Source organism: Crocuta crocuta, unplaced genomic scaffold (assembly GCF_008692635.1).
Source record: "Crocuta crocuta isolate KB4526 unplaced genomic scaffold, BGI_CrCroc_1.0 scaffold1103, whole genome shotgun sequence".
In the NCBI taxonomy this organism is placed as follows: domain Eukaryota; kingdom Metazoa; phylum Chordata; class Mammalia; order Carnivora; family Hyaenidae; genus Crocuta; species Crocuta crocuta.
The window spans coordinates 36,481-55,894 of NW_027529205.1; the positions used below are offsets into that span (position 1 = coordinate 36,481).

At 45.0% G+C, this 19,414-nt stretch overlaps 1 protein-coding gene across 1 annotated transcript in view; it reads right to left on the reverse strand.

Moving 5' to 3' along the window:
- Window positions 1-2,843: 2,843 nt before the first annotated feature.
- GABRE (gamma-aminobutyric acid type A receptor subunit epsilon) overlaps window positions 2,844-19,414 on the reverse strand; it is a 17,752-nt gene continuing 1,181 nt past the window's right edge. Inside the window, exons 2-9 of the mRNA XM_077758357.1 lie at window positions 16,280-16,497; window positions 15,784-15,851; window positions 11,374-11,594; window positions 10,576-10,658; window positions 9,103-9,240; window positions 3,789-3,941; window positions 3,477-3,676; window positions 2,844-3,191 (exon numbers count right to left, since the gene is read on the reverse strand). Coding sequence (XP_077614483.1) covers window positions 2,844-3,191; window positions 3,477-3,676; window positions 3,789-3,941; window positions 9,103-9,240; window positions 10,576-10,658; window positions 11,374-11,594; window positions 15,784-15,851; window positions 16,280-16,497 — 1,429 coding nt within the window. The remainder of the gene's footprint in view (window positions 3,192-3,476; window positions 3,677-3,788; window positions 3,942-9,102; window positions 9,241-10,575; window positions 10,659-11,373; window positions 11,595-15,783; window positions 15,852-16,279; window positions 16,498-19,414) is intronic.

Below are 19,414 nucleotides of genomic sequence, written 5' to 3' on the forward strand. Positions count from 1 at the left end.
GTTACATGCAGTGTATTTTAATATGCAGTTTTTTCTTCATTAATTTTATTTTTTAGATATTATATACCCAATTTCAAATTATGTCTTGAAGAACTGTTTGTATGAGCTTTTTAAAATTTACAAATGCTAGGAATTTTATTTGTTCTTAGCTTTATTATCGTGTGAGTAAGGAATCTGTTTTGCACTATTTCTATTTCAAAAACATAACCTGGCTACTTTTTTCTGCATCTTTCTTTTTTAAAATATAATTTATTGTCAAGTTAGCTAAGACAGTGTATTCAGTGTGCTCTTGGCTTCAGGAGTAGATTCCCATGATTTGTCCCTTACATACAACACCCAGTGCTCATCCCAAGTGCCCTCCTCATTACCCATCACCCATTTTCCCTGCCCTCCTGTCCTCCATCAGCCCTGCTTGTTCTCTGTATTTAAGAGTCTCTTATGGTTTGCCTCCCTTTCTGTTTGAAACTCTTTTCCCCTCTTCCTGTGCAAAGAAAAATAATGAAATCTTGACATGTGCAACGACGTGGATGGACCTGGAGGATATTACTCTAAGTGCATCTTCCCAATGTAAGTAAAAGTGAGGAACTATTTTCCTTGTTCTAAATTTTACTTGTACTTTGCCATGGGTTAAGACATCAGAAAATAGACAGTAAAAGCATGTGGACTTCTTACGGGAAGGTGTTTGAACATCCTTTCAAGGACTTTATGGCAAAATTGTTGGGTTTTCACATGCCATTTTTGTCTCCTCCTTGGTTCTTATTAGTGTTTCTGAGTTCCCTTAGGGCTGGATGTATCACAGGATGCCAGGGCCAATGCTCCACAATATAACCTTTAGAGTTTCTGTCTAAAGGGTGGATCAACCAAAACCTACTCCTATCCAGACTTACTCCTAGCCAAGACAGGGTATCATAATTACTGGGGTCTGGTCCCTTCCACTATCTGCTTTTGTGACAGTAGACATTCCTCTCTGTGCCTCAGCATCTCCATCTTTACATGGTGGTGGTGGAAAAGGAGTGTTCTGAGTCTGAGAACCCGAAGGAAACTTCTAGCTTTCCGACTAGGTGAGGTTAGAATGGTGGACAAAGCAAAAACAACATGGTAGGGAGCAGGAACATAGAAACAAATAAGGGAATCATTAGGGGGCCATCCACTTGGTCACTGTCTTCCCTTCAGTTCTCCACAGAGGGTACAATGGTACATGCTTGGCAGGTCTGAGAGTCATGAATGGAAGAGGGGAATAGATAGATTTGGGCCATTGATTTCAGATTTAAACCCTGAACTGAGAACAAACTTGAAAGCCACACCTTCCATGCTTTGCGGATATATTTATTGATACATTTCCCCTTTTCAGGTGATGGTGACAAAAAGCAGATGAATCCCCCTACCCAACCCACCCCCCGATAAAATACAGACACAGATTTCATTCAGCATATACAAGCATTGGGGCGTGTCCAAATTCACTTCACTGGGCTACCGGAGCCAGGAGAGGTTCGGTCTTGGGGGCCGAGGAATTGAGCAGCCAATGCTAAAGAGAGGCTGCTACTCTGGAACTTGCCACTGGGGTGCCAGCAGAGGCTATAGAATCAAATCATGGTGAACAGAGTTGCTTAGCCCTCTCATGTAGTCTAGAAGGTGACAGTGGGCTCCTGGGTACTTTCCAGTGAGATCCACAGTCCCATAGAAATCTGTGCCTCAGGGTTCTCATCTGCAAAATGGGGATAAGAATCCTACCCTGAATCACAGGGATATGATGAGGCTCAAAATAGAAATAACTTGTCAAAAGTGCTTTGCAAAAGGTAAAGTGCTATACAAATTTAAGGGAATTCAATTCATTGATTGTGATTGTGAGTGCCCCAGGATAAGAGTGGACTGGCTCATGGGTCCAGGGGCCAAGGAAGTGGTACAACTCTTACGTTGTGCCTTTAGAGGGCACCAATCAGTGCTGGTAAGGTCCACTGCAAAGAAAAGTTCTCTTAGTTTCTTGGCCGCAGGAAGTCACCATGGCCTAGCACCTGGGTCGGGGCTGGGAAAGTCACTGGGGAAGCTACAGAAAATGTCACAAGGGTCAAGGAGGAGGAAGGAGGTGGCATACAAAGCAGGGAGTCATTACTATTATCACACACAAAAATAGATACCCAATGGATGCAAGGCGTTGAATTTGTAATGCAGATGAAGGATGGAGGCAGGGGGTGGGGGGAGAAGGAGGAGGCACAGCAGCAGAGGGAGATACTGTCCCAAAGGCGCTCAATTGCCGGCTCCCTTCCTCCTAAAAGGCTAATATCGGTGTCTATCTGCAAGGGAAGGGAGGGCAGGAAAACAAAACCAAGAATATAATAATTGGACCTAAGGACTAGGGTCCCCTTAGCCTTTATACTGCTGCCCAACATTTTAAGGTGTCGGCAGCTAGTCTATGCACTTTGAGGCTGAGGCCAGAGCTGGCCTGAAGCACCACAAAGGCAGTATTACTTCTGGAAAAAGGCAGTGGTTACCTGCACTGCTGGGAGATCGCTAATCTGCTCATACTCAGGCTCGCTGTTAGGAAGCTGGTCACTGACAGCCTGTGATTTTTAAGTCTGACCATCATTAATGCCCCCTTGAGGAACAGAGAGGTGGGCCATTTTACTTCAAATTGGCTGCCGTGGAGAGTCAGTGAACGGGCCAGGCAGGGGAGAGGGCCTGCAAAGAGGAATTCTCTGTAGGCTTATATTTGAGGAATGGGGAAGGAAAGATACTCTCTTGTTGCTCCAGCTGCTGCTGCTGCTGCTTTCCCCTGACTCCCATGGCAAGGGCTGTGGGACCTCCTGGGGAACGAGGGAGGCTGCCCACAGGGTACCAGCTGGCACTTACAAGTGAAGGCAAACAAGCCAGTAGAGCACATTGAAGAAGAAGAAGGTCACTGGGAAAATCACTCGTGAGTAGTTATCCAGGCGGTAGATGTGGATGAAGAGGCGCCCCTGCTGCCAGATACTGCCCTCGCACCTGGGGACCACACAGAAGTACTTCTTGCACCACTTGCAGCAACCACCAGGGCGCTGGATGCGGCCGCCGGGGCTGAGAGACTGCTGGGCTGGGCAAGATGGGCCCTCCTCTCCATCACTCTCATCAGAGTCCTCGATCTGGCACACGAAGGCATCAGGATGCTGGTGGACACTGGCAGGGAGAGGCATCAGGGCACGGGCACGAATATTTGGCTGAAAAGGACAAGGAAAGAAGTGGGAAAAAGTCCAACGAAGGCGAATCAAGCCTCGCTGCTGCCTCAGGATTTCTAGAGATTCTGGCCTTGGCACACTGTTCTTTGTCCACCCTCTGCAATTCCCAGCATCACATCAAAAAGTTTATTCAACTCCCCCTCAACCTCAGGTTACCCCCCCCATCACTTGGTGAGCTGACCACCCAGGTGTCCTGAGTACAAGTGCCCTCACTTGCACGCCTCCACACTCCAAAGGCTTGCCACCACTCCCATACCCAGGTCATACATGGCGAAGTTTTGGAGAAGCACAGGGTTTTGTCCGGTTGTAGGTCAGGAAGTTGAGCACGGCAAACTCCATCAGAGCACAGAAGCAGAAGATGAAGCAGATGGCAATATAGAAATCCAAAGCGGTGATATAAGAGACACGTGGGAAATTCTTACGAGAAAAGGTGCCCAGTGTGGTCATGGTGAGTACAGAGGTTATTCCTGTGAAATCACAGAAGTAGAGGTGGGCTCAGCTACCGATCCCTATATTACACTCCTGAAAGGCCCCTTGAGAAGGCAATTCTGCGCCCATTTGTATGTATTACCCACTTACCTAAAGAGGTTCTCGCTGGAGCAGAGTCTTTCTTGATCCAAAAGGAAACCCAGGAGACCATTGTTGTCACAGAAGAAGGGACATAGTTTTGAAAGGCTATAAAGCCAAATCGCCTGCTCACATTGAAGAAAAGCGTCATGACCATGAAATCACCTGAAGACATAAAAAATACCACTTCATTAGAGCACTTACATGAGTGTCTCCCCCAGGCAGAACATGCATATTAAGGTCTCGTTCGGCTCATGGGATCCCCACCACAGTCCTAAAACAGAGTCACATTATTCCGATGCCACATAAAAAGAATCAGAAGAAGCCCAGAGAGGAGACTCAATGTAAGACCCATGGTCAGTTAAGAGCTAAGCCAGGGCCACAAACTTCATTGCTTCTTAATCATCCCACTGCCCCACACCCTGCGTCTGTCTTCTCAGGGTGACAGAAATGTCAGATGAAAGTGAAAAAAATCAGTTAGCATCCTACCTATCAAGACCGCACAACTAATGTCCAGACGGCTGACTGAGACCTTCACATCCATTAAGCTTCAATATTCAGTCTGCAGAATCACAGCCTGACACTTGCACTACTGGTCTTTACAATGTATACGATACTCTCAGGGGATGAATTGAGAGTGGCCTGTGCTGTGGTGGGAAAAGCACAGAATCCATTTGGCCTCTTTCCTATTCATTTGTATGCTGGTAAAATGCTTTAGTTGCACTGTTGTATCACGGCCAAAAGAACTCACCTGCCCATCCCCAAACCTCTGGTGGTTCCATATTCTACAAAAGCTACAGAGTCCAGTGCACACTCTGTAACCTCATACTAAATAAAGGCCCACCACGACCTGGCTCCAACTGACATCTTACACACATGCAAACACATACCTTCCTGTAGGCTCATCTCACACACTCTCCGATTCCCTGAGATAGGTTGCGTAGTTGCACTAATATTCAAACCCTAGACTCCCTGTTCTTAACCTATTATCCTAATCCGAACTGTGTGTTTTAAAAAATAGAAAAATTAGCTGAAACTGAAAATTGGGGCATCATGTCCTTGATGTTGGCTCTTCCCTTACAGAGTGATGGCTCTTATAGTACCTAATTACAACGTACACCTCTAGTTGGCACCTTCTATTAAACCCTTCATGCTGCCTTATGCTCTGATATGATCATCCCAAACAGTCTGCATGCTCATCGGGACTCCAGAAATTCCGATGGCTTTCCTCGAATCCAGAACTTCCCATTTCACTTTCAATATCACATAAGGTTTGTGATAGCTCAAACTCTGGCTCTTTACTGAAGTTAAGCTCCAAACTTCCACCTAAGTGATGCTGTAAAATTCCTTGGCTGGTGTTAGGTGGTGTTTTAAACCACTACAAGGTTTAGAGCCCTCATGTAAGCCCTGTGGCTTGGCTTTTGCCCATCCAAGGCCAGCCTTGGCTGGAACCTAAGAGATGCTCAGTGACACTTGCTACTGACTGACACCAGCTTTGTAAAGCAGTCCAGAACACTAACATGTCTATGTGTCCTTCTATTTTGGAAAGTAGATCACCTGCCTAGCAGGACTGGGTTTGTTGAAGCTAAATGAGAAGAGCAGCCTTTCCTACTCACCTTGGCAGCACTGACACTTAAACGGCAAGGCTTCTCAGAATCTTCCAGAAAAAAAGGCAAGGAAGTTGCTTGGGGTCAGTAGAATATCTGTATCCAGAGGAGTAGCTTTGGGATAGACCTCCTCCTCCAGGCCTGCTACAGGAACCACTCACATTTAGCCACTGGCCAGAATGTATTTATCAAGTTCTTAGTTCTCTTGCCTTGGGGTCTTGACTACAATTTAAGACACCCTTATTTAGCTAAAACGACTCCATTCAAAACTTACATATTCTTGTAAGACTTATTATCCTATCAGCTTTTTCCATATTTATTTTATTTACTCCAGCCAAAGAACAATCTTCCCACTGGTTAAGATCTGGAAAGCTGAGAGAAGGATACTAATACACAATTTCTTACTTGTGAGGAATGAAGGAGCATGGGTAAAAAGATATATGGGGCAGAGGAGCCAAAGCCAAAGTAAAACAAAATACCTACCACCAAACTAAAGATGCTTCTGCTCTGATCTCATTTGGCCAGGACAGAGCTGGTCACTGTACCATCAGAGGAATGCAATTTAAAAGACTGTGTCCAGAGGACTGGGACTAGAAGGATGCGTGGAACCAAAGCTTTGCAGAACAAGGGAAAGAAAAGGAACTAGGCTATAGAGTATAAAAGACTGTGACCCAGGGCTGGGACCAAATAAATACGGGTCATTTACTCTTGACCCCAGAAAAGAGTGACTGGGCTTACCGTAAGTTCATTAGTTCTAGGGAAAAAGAACTAGGTCCAATGGGTAGGAGTTTCAGAAACTTCAATTTCAGATGAACAGGGAGAGTTTTCCAATGGACAGAGTTGTCCAGAGAAGGAAGAAACTCTCTTAAGAGAAAGTGAACTCTTGGTCATGGGTAAGGTCCCATCAGGGTCTCAACAGCCACCAGTGAAAGTTAACTCACTCACTGCAGGCAAGGATGGACCCTCCGAAAGCCTCCTGAAGCAGTGATTCTCTGGTTCAAGGCCCAAGGTGATAAAAGTAGCAAGCTACCCCACATTCTGAACCCTTAGGAGCGGAGTACATAAATCTGTTTCAGATAGAGAACTACCCAGAAGCTGATGGGAACAGTTTGGGACTGGCCTCAAAGAGAACTATGGTACTGGAGAAACTATAATTCATAAGCAACTAGCCTCTAACAGAAGAGAAAGAAGCCCTCCTTTTCCCCCCAAGAACCATCCTCTCTCCTAAGGAGGGCCAGCGCTTACCTATTATCATTACTTTGGTGATGATGTGAGCTCTGGGGTTTTGTAGCCACTAGGCAACCATTTTGAAACAATGCACAGCCATCTACTAAACAGAATCACTAGTGACTGGAAAGCCCCTGGGCCCTGTGTCTTCTGCCACTTTTGACGACGGGTCTCCACCTGCCTGGGAAAACTGAGGTGCAGAAAGGCAAGAGGCATGCTTATGGTTAGCTGGCAGAAGAGCACGGATCCGAAGTCAAAAGTAGTATATACCCAGAGGCCCTGAGAAACAGGCATTTGTAAAACAACCCTCTGCCCCTGCCTTAGTACTGTGGAAGCAAAGCTCTGGTGCTGGGAGCCGCACTGGCCTCGCTGGATGACAGTCACAGTGAGGACATGGCAACGCTTGCACAGCTCCTGCCATGAGAAACGAAAACTGGTATCTCCTTCTGCTACTACTGGCTCGTGTTGGAAATGAGACTGCTGGTATTGACCAGACCTCACAATATTCCAGATCAGACTCATATTCCCCACACAGATTGCTCATAAGGAAGAGCATATTCCTGCCTCTTCAAAAGAGATTTTAGATGAAAGCATTGTGGGTGATTGTCAAAAGGCTCTTCCTATGGGCCTTGCAGACCCAAGACTTACATAATAAAGGGGGCTAAGAACACAAGAGTTACAATTGAGTCTGGCCCTGAGACAAAGAGCCTAATTTAGAGTTAAGGACAGATACCCACCCCCACCCAATTGTTTCTGCTTGGAGCACTGCCTGCCCCCCCCAGGCATTTGTTATCAAGTATTTGGGAGTGACTTATTCTGGTCTTGAATATGCTGATTGCTCCCGGTGAAGGAACCTATTGAGGGACTTCTTTTGTGATTATGGGAGCAGAGGTGTTTCCTGAAAGGCCTGTTTGACCCCTGAACACAAAGAAGTAACTTCCCCCTTTTTTATGCTAAAAACATTGTCTTTTATGCTAAAGATACCTTCCTTACCCATAGGATAAGCATCTAAATCACCTACCTCAATCACTATTGATAAAGGTTATGCATGAATCTTCTACAAATCTGTTCCGGGAATTTCTTAGATTATCAAAGAAATTTGTCATCAGAAATCATTGTCTAAGGCAAATGCCACTTCTGTGCGGTCCCCCAAACACTTAATTATAAAATAAAGTTGAGCCCCAGTCAGAGCGGAGATGCCTGCCTGGTGACCAGATAGAATCTCGGGGCTCTTCATCCCTCCCTCGCCGACACCGTCCATCCTTCAGGGACCCCTGGACCTCGGCAGGAGCCAGTCTCCGACACTCTGGCCAGAGGAGCATGACCTATCCCTCACCCTGTGACCAGCTCAACAATTGCAGCTAAAGTAGATTTTCTGCCTAGCCACACAGAAGCAAAGAAAGACTCATTCTATGGCAAATGGCTGGTGGGGTGACTGGCTCTATCTGCATTCTGGAAATGACGAGGGCACTGCATCCACTGCCCTGACGTGGTCAGTACATGTGAAGAGGGTTTCCAGGGCTACTCTGGGAGCAACTTGGGGAGACCCCTTAGCTTCTCATTCAGATTACCTAGGAACATAAGCAAAGACACTCATATCTAACTGGAAGCTGATGCTGAAGAGACCCAGGACCCTCTCCTTTAGTCCTTGTTAGGGGCAAAGTCAGAAAACCAATGATAACCATGTCCATGCTGAATCCACCGTGAAGGCTTTGACAGGAATCTGTGCTTGTCAGAGCTGCTCCTTTGAAATAGATGTTGATGCAGTAGCAATTGTAGTTGCTGAAATTTCCCCCATACTATCCCAGCCCTCACCTACCTGACAGTAGAACTCTAGCCTCTGCTTCCCATTAGGACCGACTTTGTTTCCCACTTAACCCAGCTAGGATTGGTTCTGGACATGGAGAACTCACGTGAGCTCCATTTCCCAGCTATCCAAGCAGGCTGGTTGTAACAATGACCTAGAAACTGGGGATGTCTGGGTGGCTCGGTTTGTTAAGATTCTGACTCTTGATTTTGGCTCAGGTCATGATCTCACAATTTGTGGGATCAAGCCCTGCATCGGGCTCTGTGCTGACAGCATGGGGCCTGCTTGGAATCTTCTCTCTCTCTCTCTCTCTGCTCCTCCCCCACTCTCACTCTCTCTCTCTCTCAAAATAAATCATAAAAAAAGATGTAGAAACTGAAGGGTCTACATGACAAAGCTAGTTGCAAATCCTGACAGAGAGAAACTTTATCTACTTACCTATCCTTTCAGGGACTTGGCAAAGCACTTACTTCTTTGCAGAGGAGACTGAGATGTAGTTAGTTACAAAGTCTCAGTTTCCTCTGCAAACAGTTGTAAATGCTTCACATTTACAAGACACAGTCATGTTCTATAATATTTCCATGGGATGATTACATACATTTATATGTCTGGATGGCCACTTCAATCATCCTTACCACCCCCTTACCAGGCCTCTACTAAGCCCTGGTTCCATTAGTACACATACCAGCTGGGGTTGAGATAGTTTCAGTAATGTTGGTCACTCCTGTAAAATCAAACTGAAAGAGCTTCCAGGAATTCTTCTCATTGATTTCAAGCTTGAAATCTTCCCATTTGTAGATCATCTCACTCTCAGGATAGGAAACTGTAAGGCAACATGGAGAGGGTAATGTGAGACTGGGAGCCCGAGCCTGGAGTGTGAGCAATGCCTTGGAGTCCTGACTCTGGCCTCACGAGCTGTGGAACCTTGCCTCTCTTACCTCATTGTTGAAATCCACTCAATACGTGTATTTATTGAGCATTCCTTAGTACCAGGCTCTGTGCTGGAAATATAGAGAGGAGTCTTGCCCTCATTCACATTTTATTTTATAAGATAATAAGTATACATCTGGAATTGTTGGAATTGCTGAGGAACTTCCACCCACGGGACAGTGGAAAAACAGAAGAGGGAAAGACCACCTGGAGACCAACCCAACAAAGATTTTATAGAGTAGTTGCCCTTTCCAGTAAATTCTAAAAGCTGAGCAAATATTCTCTGTATGGGTGAGGCTGAAAGGGTGAGGAGGGTGTTCTATGCACAGAAAGGTGAATATGCCTGATGGATTATGGAAATGCCAAAAGTTCAGGATGACTAGCTCACAGATGCTGGATGAAGCATACAGGAATGGGTAGCAGGAGCCTGTTAATGAAATACCTTGAGAGTCATTCTAAGGAATTTGGAATTAATCCATGAGATTTCAGGGAAGATTTGAAACTAAAACATGACCTGGTCTAGACGATGCTTTAACTACGTCATTCTTGTCATTATATGAAGATGGCTTATTGACAGGGAGACCCGTTTTAGGAGGCCAGTGTAGTAATGCAGGCACAATAAAATGAATGAAGGCAGGAATCAAAGCTGTGGCAGTGAGAATGGAGAGAAATAGGATCAACAGAGACTCAGGAGGGAAAACCAACCAGATGTGTTGATTGATTAGATGCAGGAGGTGATGGAGAAAGAAGCATCAAAGTTCTTGGCTTGGACAACTGAGTGGCTGATGGTGCCTTTCAATGACACAAATGAGAACATAGAAGCAACACATTTGTTTTGGAGGTAGAGGTTGGGAGGAAACAATGTATTTAGCTCTGGACATGTTCAGTTTTAAAGTGAAGATGTTGTGAAAGCCCAAGTGGAAGATGACAAAGACCTAAACCAAGGTACTGACAGTGGAAATGAAGAGGAGCAGACATACTTGAATTACACTTCAGAGGTGGGTGACTGACTTGAGATGGAGTGGAAGGAAGACGGAAGAACCCAACACAAGGTCCAGGTGAAGCAACACAGTATTGTCAGCAAGAAAGGAGATGGAGGAGGCTCTAGGCAAATCTGGCACCATTTTAAAAGAAAAGCAGAGGCAGAAAAAATGTAAAGGGCAAGGATGAGAAAAAAGAAGGGGCTCAGCATGACTCTGGGGCCCCAGAAACCTAAGGAGGTACTCACAGCTAGAGAAAGACAGAGGGCAAGAATGAGAATCCATTGGAAATTTGAGCATGTGAAGTAAACATCCAGCATCAATGGTCATCCTGGAAGGGAGAAAGGAGCCTCATTAGGCTGGCCCTGAGCATTTAGGTTATCCACCCACCTTGGGCCTGGGGACCACTACCAATGAGTGGCAACAGTAGGATTTGAAACAAAGAGCTCAAAGGAGAGATAAAAAGGAAGAACAGCTTGAAAGTATCTGGCTACTTTGATTTACATAATCAGAGAAATGTGTGGACTAACTTGGATGGGCTTTTGTTTCTTGCCCATCCCAGCTTCTAGGATTTGCCAAAACTCTCTCACTCTCTATCACCTTCATACCTCATACCACCCATATAAAGCCTTCCCCGGCCAAGCATTCAAATGTCCAGCCTGTTCTTAGACATCTTTTCAACTGCTGTGCCGCTGCTCCTCCTGGGCAATTCCATCGTCATAGATGTGTCTTTTGTATCCAGTGTCCACTTGGGATGGAACTGGCCAGGCAGCGCAGTCGTACTGTACATTCTGGTGAGGAGACTTGTGGACTAGGAGCCAAGTAACCGGGTACCAGTCCCAGGTATGCCATGAACTTGGTGTGTTGCCTTAAGCAACATCTTTCTATTTTGAGGCCTGATGTCTGTGTCTACACATGAGAGGGTTGAGCTCATGGTCTAGGAAAGCTGGACAGGCTCTTAGAAGTATCATTGAGGATGACACCTATGTTCGTGGTTCTTTGGTGGGAAGAGGACCAAGAGGTAATATTCCAGAGGCTCGACATACCTAATTGTGTACAACACCTTGCCATCCTTGTGGATGCGAACCATCTGGTTGGGCATGGTGATCACATGCTCTTGGGTCCTCTTAGAATTCCTAAAAAACGTGTCCGGGATCCATAACTGGCTCACCATGTTGCCATTCAGAACAAAGCTCTCAAAGCTGCCATTGTAACGGAGGCGTTCATCATACCAGGTCTGGCAGAAGGTGATGTCAATGGTGTATTCCTGGCAGGATGGATAGAAAAGCACACATCTAGATCTGTTCTTTGAACATTCCCATGCCATCCTGTCAAGGTCCTATCAAGCAGATAGGAGACTACTTGGGTTTGCACAGAGGAAAGCAGCATGTATTAGGCTATAGAAATTTTCTATTTCCACGTATTCCCAAAAGAAAGGAACATTCCCAGATAAACAACAGTCAGGGAAGACACATTTCATCTAGATACAGACAGGCAATGCTGGTATAACTGTGCAGGCTGGGCTCATCGCATCACCGCCACCTTGTAGGGTTATGGTATTACTCCAGCCAGCTAAATGCTATCTCAGCCCCCACATTTCCATAGCAAAACAAAGATCTCAACTCAAAATAATTTTAAACATTTACAAACACACACCTTTGTTTTTTTTTTATTTTTTAATGTTTTATTTATTTTTGAGAGAGAGAGAGACAGTGTGAGCAGGGGAGGGTCAGAGAAAGAGGGAGACACAGAATATGAATACAGGCTCCAGGCTCTGAGCTGTCAGCACAGAGCCCGACGCGGGGCTCGAACCCAGGAACCATAAGATCATGACCTGGGCCGAAGTCGGATGCTCAACCAACTGAGCCACCCAGGCGCCCCCAACCTTTGGTTGTATATAATGAAGTTTCCCCTTTCAGCTTTTATTTTATGGAGCACAGATGTTAATTAACCTCAATCCTTCATTCTCCAGAGTTATATTTAAAAATGAAGTGTTTTGAGTCATAAACGAGGTTTGTATTTAGCCTCATGTTTTTTGAATAATTGTTTTGTTTTTCCTTTTAAACAAGGGCACCTAACTTCTGAAAGTGTGTGTGCATATGCATAGATATACCTATGGTTACTTATTCTCCAGATGATACTGTCTATCCCATAAACTGTCAGTTAAACTTCAAGAAGAATGTTTATTAGGAAGAAGCATGAGAAGCCAGAGATTTGCACGACTGGTATTGAAGGGTAAAAAAGTAAAGACTGCAACAGAACTGCAAGCAGCATGAAGAGCAAGTGCCAGACTTAGGCCAAGGGGGAACCTTGAGGGTTACCCAACTTTCTTTATTTCAGAGGTAGGGAAACTGAAGCTCAGAGAGAAAAAGACCTGTCCAAAGTCACATAAAGACAGCATACTAGTTCTGATGCTCAGAGCACCATTACCATGACCTCGCCCTGGGATGGCCTTCACTGATTTCCCTCTTAACTGCTTATTTCACTTGCACCAACAATCCTCTTGGGGACCAAGGTCCAATTCTCCCCTATAGAATCCCTAGGTCTTTCCCCTGAGTTATCCTGCATCAAACAATGAACACTAACCACTAGGCTTTGCTGCCTAGTCCAAAAGGTGGTGACAGCCATTGCCAAATTGTCGGAAGCTAGCCTCCCAGACTGAGAAGGTTCCCTGGAGTAGTCCAGAGAAACAGAGAGAAAGAAGCCTAGCTACCATTCACAAAGGAGCCCACAGCCCTGCCCCACCCAGCCCCACCAGCTTTCATAAGTGGCTTTCAGAGTGTTTCTACAGTCCCAAGTAGTTGGCAGTTCCAACTTGGCACACAAAGCCTCCTTCATTCCCAGGCCATGTGAACTGCTTGGTAGCTAGGGGAAGGATTCCCTCCACAATCCACACTATGCTCCTGCTCTATGTTATAGTGTTTTAAATGAGCACCTAATTTCTACTTAACAAGATACCAGTTATAAGTTCATTACACAGCAACTGATAACCAACAGTTCAGTTTTTCCCCCAGTTTGACCAGGGAGCTTGGGTTGTACATCTTTTTTTAAATATTTTTATTTATTTCTGAGAGAGAGAGAGAGAGACAGCATGAACAGGGGAGGGTCAGAGAGAGAGAGGGAGACACAGAATCTGAAGCAGGCTCCAGGCTCTGAGCTAGCTGCCAGCACAGAGTCTGACGCGGGGCTCGAACCCACAAATCGTGTTATCATGACGTGAGCCGAAGTCGGACGCTCAACTGACTGAGCCACCCAGGCGCCCTGGGTTGTACATCTTTTTTAGCTCAGCTGAAACTCTAGAAATTCAGTGCCAAGGAATCGGCTTAATGAGAATTTCCTGCAACAATTATCATAGCAAGAAGCCTTAGCAACTGTTGGTGCTACGATGGGCAGTCATTCCCAGACTGGTCACTGCCTTGTAAGCTCAGGCTACAGGTCTCAAAAATTTAACCAAGAAACTGGGAGAAACAAAATTTGATTTAAATCTCCATGCTGTGGGTTCAGGTTTCTCTCTTTAAGGACTAATCATGTGCTCTACACAACATCTGATTGACTGAGGGCTGTTGTAACTCCCTTCAAACAACCATACCCCTTCTGTAACAATGTTTGCTGAGAGGCTCAATTGCTTCAAACATAAAATGAGGATCCCAGTGGTAGCCTTGCCTGCCACACAGGCTGTCATGAAGATCCAAGGAGACAAGTGTGCTCTGTTCACTGGCGGTGTGAGAGAGACACACACTCCCTCCTTACTAAGTACAAAATTCCAGTGTCACCAGGGAAAAGTACACTGTATAAGAACTAAGATCTCCCACAGTTTTTAAGAACTATTTGGAACCATGTAAAAGATCAGACTTCTTGGGGGAAATTTAATGCCATGAGTATCTGGCATCTTCCAAAGGTACTGGAAGGTATTGGCCAAAGAAAATCAAGCTGTTCACTCCTCTTTGGACCAGTACTGTGTTGCATGCCAGGTTCAGTGACTACCGAGTTATTACACTGTATCACCTGGGCTTGTTAGGTATCAGGGGGAACAGTGGCTTTTATAGGACATCTTTCATAACTCATTTGCTCAGTTAACCTATACCGAGTCCTTTACATCAAGGAACCCATAGTCAAGAGAGCAAAGCAGACATAGAGCACATAATTACAATACAATGAGATAGGAAAGATCAGTTAAACAACTATGATATAAGGTAGAAAAATATGAATGCCAAAGAGAGGTGTGTTGTCTGAGTAAGAAGGGAGTAATTAATAGCTGTGGAGGTAAGGGAAGATGCCATGGAAGAGTAGCTATTAGAGACAGACCCTGAAGGATAAAGCTATGACATGTAGAAAATTGGAATTGGCATTCCAAACAAGAAAGAGTTTGAATAAAGACTCAAAGGTACAAGGTGATCTGGGGACCCCCATACTCTAGTGTGACTAGAGCATGTGGTCTCTAAAGGGGTGAAAAAAAATAAAGCTCTGGGTTGGCTCCAGCCATGGAGGGCCTTGACCACTAGAGTGCTTTAAGCCAGGTCAGAATTGCAGGAGGCACATCACTCAGGAGGCCAGGTCAGTAGGTGGACTGGTGTTGGCAGAAACCTTGAATTTTGCATATTTCAAGAAGAGATAATAGAGGCTAACTAGGTAAAGTCCTGACAGTGGAATGATAGCAATGGAAAAGGAAAGAAAGAACCAGGCCAAAATTTGACAANAGCCTATAAAAACAATTATCAGAAAAAAAGAGCCATTCCGTCGTGATGTTTATTTTGTTTTTATTTTTTTGTGATATTAAAATTTTATTTCTTTTTTCTTTAAATTTTTTTAATGTTTATTTATTTTTGAGAGAGAGACAGACAGACAGAGAGAGACAAGAGCATGAGCAGGGGAGGGGCTGAGAGAGAGACACACACAGAATCTGAAGCAGGCTCCAGGCTCTGAGCCGTCAGCACAGAGCCTGATGCGGGGCTCAAACTCGTGACCCATGAGATCGTGACCCGAGCCAAAGTCAGATGCTTAACTGACTAAACTACCCAGGCGCCCCTCTTTTTTTCTTTTTTTAAATTTATTTTTGAGAGAAAGAGAGAGCAAGTGAGGAAGGGGCAGAAAGGGGTGGGACAGAAGNTGTATAAATATACCACATCTTCTTGATCCATTCATCAGCTGATGGACACTTAGGTTCTTTCCATGTTTTGGCCCATTGTGATGTTTAAAGTTGCTTTATGATTTTTATTTTGAATGAAACACTAAAAGATACGGTCAGGATTCGGAAGGTCCTCTTCAGACAGCAAAGGACTTACCTTTTCCTGCCTTCCAAAGTAAATATTGGTTACAACATCCCCTCTCCAAAACAGAAACAAAACAAAACCACAAAACTCTTCTTATGGACACACAGAGTAGAAAAAATAAGTATGTCAAAGACCCCATGAGTCAGCTTCCTGAGCTATACACTGTAATAAAAAGTCAGTACTCACCATGTCCAAGATAGAAATAGGACCAAGGGTGTTGACAGAGAGCTCAACAGTGACCACAGTGGGCTTTTCTGTAAAAGAAGCAATAGTGGCAGAGGTAAGTGTCAAAAAAGGGACATGGGACAGGGGAGGGTGTGGTCAGAGGGGTGAACAGGTGAAGGCTAGAGACATGGTTTCAACATCCACTCCTATTTCTTTCTTTGTTCTTTCATGGCAAGATCCAAGTCACAGACTGTTAAGAGCTGGACATTCCTTGAAGGCCTGTTATCTAGTCCACTCATTTTACAACTGGAAAAACTGAGGATGAGAAAAGAAAAAGGTCTAGACGTAGGCCAAGGGTACCACTGAGATTAGAGTTGATATGTCTTACCTGACAGGTCAGCAACAGATGTTTCTGCCCATGTGCATGGCAACCTCACCTATCCCCTAGGCCCATTATCCAAACCTATGCCCTCAACCTCCTGCTCCAGGAGGCGAAGAACTATGTTCTGATACTCACCACCAATGCCAGGGCGCAGTTTATAGTCATAGTTATTCAGGATACTATTCAGGATGTGAGTGGCTGCTGGCAGTTTGCCAAGAGTGCTATGGGGACCAATTAGAGTGGGCTTTGTTTCTTCAGAGAGGAGCCTCTCTTCGGCAGCCTGGGGCTGGGGCCCATAGACATCATCATGGGCAAAGGGTCCATTTTCTGATTTAACATGAGGTCCTTCACTCCTAGAACATACAAACACACAAAAAATGAAGCTCTGTTCTCCACCCTGGAGAGGCCGCAGATGAGGCCTTTTGGGATAGAAACAAATCAAAAGAAGTCCGCAACCTAAGACATCAAGAGTGACTGGTAACAGCGAATTTTAAGCCACTAATATAATATTTGTTAATTACTCTTTGGGAACTTTGGGGACTATCCCTCCTTCATGGTAATTATTTGTTTTTAACCCCAATAACAAAACCAAGCTCGAGATTTTAAAAGAATTTCTTAGTGTAAGATGAAGAGGGCATTGGTGTATGAGCTCTGGCCAAGTTCTTCTGTCATTACTAGCATTATTCTAGTGTCCAGTCTGCCTGACCAGCACCACTGGGGAGCAAATGGGCAGGCACAAGGCCAGGTTTCTGAGGAACACTCAGGAAATCCAGAACAGCCTCTCTCACAGAGGACTAGAACACCTTGGGAATATTCTGGATTTCCTTTTTTTTTTTTTTTTTGGTGATATTTATTGCTTTGGAGGTGGGGGTCGGGGTGAGGGGAAGCTCTGAGCACTAAGAAACGGCAAGAGTCCTTTATCCAGAGATAGTCATTCAGGAGAGAAGGCTAACTTGAATGCCGTAGCCATGCACCACAGCCAAAAACTAAGAATTAAATTAAGCAAAGAAAAATTTAAAAAGTCATCTGACGATGTTAAAAAGCCACTGATGGTGTTAGAAGTTAGGGACCTGGTACTTTTGTTGGGAAGCAGTGAAGAAGTGGGTACCAGGGGGCTTCTGAGGTTCTGGTCACGTTCTAGTCCTTGATGTGGGTGTACTGATACCAGTGTGGTCATTTTGTGACAGCTCATCAGCTATACAGTAATGATTTGAGCACTTTTCTGCATATATGTTCTAATTCAATAAAAAAGTGTTTTGAAAAATAAAAATGCTAATAAAAATCTGCTAATATATGGATCTTATTTGGATCTTGATTTGAAAAGGCAAACTAAGAAACAAACCAAAAAAACCCCATTTATGACACAATAGGGGAGATTGGAACACTGACTGGATACTTTCCCCAGTCTGAGAAAATTATTCTAAATTTTTTGGAGTAATAGTGGTATTTTATTATGTGCTTGGAGTCCTTACGACTAGAAATGCATAGTAAAATAATTGCATATGAAATGATATGATGTCTGAGGTTTGCTTTAGAATAATTTAAGCTGGAATGGAGAGTGGTGGGGGACAGAGAAATTAAGTGTGGCCATGAATTGATAATTAATGAAGCTGGTGATGGGTACATGGAGATTCACTCTATTGTTCCCCCTGCTTTTATATATCTTTGAAAAAATGTATATAATTCAAAGCTTTTTGAAAAGCAAAAGTATTCTATGATGTTGTAAAGCAGAAGAGTGGTTTCCTTTGGGTAGGAGAATGTACTGGTAAGGGGCATGTGGTGAACCTTGTGGGGGTTAGGTGGAGGGGACTAGCAACATAGACATGGCCTCTGTGGTGCAGGCCAGGGGCCTGACACTTTGTGCAGCAAAATGCATTTTCCTGCAGTATCTCCATCTCTTAGCATTGCCTAACTGGCATACAGTGTGCCAGATTTATGCCATCTCTTGTGTCTGAAGTGGCTAATTCCCACTGTGGGCAAGGGAAGAACTGGGCTTGACAAAAGCAGTTTCAATTTCCAAATAGCACATGCAGAGATGTCCTCTTTCCCTGAGGCTTTCCCCCCAGTCCTCTGACTAGATAATGCCAGCCACTGTTGCAGGGGAGGAAGAAGAACAGAGGCCTGAGACCCTGCAAAATGAGTGACATGTCTAGGAGCGTGGCACAATCAAGATTGGCACAAGACCACCCAAGAGCCTGCAGCAGCTCCTCTCAGATGTCTGAAGCCAATAACAAGAGCCCCAAGGTTCAAGAGGCAAACAAACAAGCAGTGGCCCACTGAAGACCCCCTGTTCCCAAACTACTATATCTGCAATGAAAATGTCAGAAGGTCTTGTGGTTACTGTAATTCTACAATTGGCTTATGTTAGTAAAATAGAAACGAAACAAATATGCTCATCCTGGGATCCTTGAGGTTAAGAAACTGCTGGCACTGAGAGCATACCTTTCCTCAGCCGGCCACTAATCCCCTTTTCAGGGCTAGAAAGAATAAAAACTTGAAAAATACTCATATATTGGACGAGTGGAATCTTTCCATGGGCCTTTTCATGCACCCACATCCCTTTAGAAGCAATGATCCAAGATGGAGCTGAAAGTCTGCACCCCCCTCCCAGTGGGAAAGGGAAGGAGAGGAGGAGGGGACTGGCAGTGCTCTAGGAGGGGCCTACTGGAATGGGTTTTTTCTCTCCAAATTAGACCTCTTTTTTGCCTTACAGATGAAGAGACTGAGGCCCACATGGGGGAAGGACTGTGCCCAAAGTCACACAACTGATTTGAGGCAGGGCCTGGACTAGAGCAAGGTTTCCTGGTTTGATGGGGCCCTTGCCAACCCACCCCACTGCCACCTCTTCAGCTCTTTGCTGACATCATGGGTTGCCATGTTGACAGTGTCTTAACACCACTTAACTGTGGCCCTTCCCCCATCCCCAAGGGTACTTTCCATCTTAACAGCCCCTCGTCCTCAGTGTTCTTTATTCTGCTCCTCCAGCTTCTTCCGCGCCCCCCCCCCACTGCCAGACCCCTTTTTTGCCCTAGCCATTAACCATACCAGCTCTTCCAAACAGTCCAACTCATATCTGGAGGGATATGACTGGAAATTCTTAGCACGCATTCAGAAATACTTGCCAAGCCCCTGCTGAGGCCAGCGCCCACACCCCAGGGCACCAGTGGGCCAGCAGGGAGTCCCACAGCCCCTCCCCTGAGGAGATAAAGCTGTCGGTGGTGAAGAGAGAAGCCACCTCTCCTCTCCCCAAAACAGATTAGAAAGTGCCCA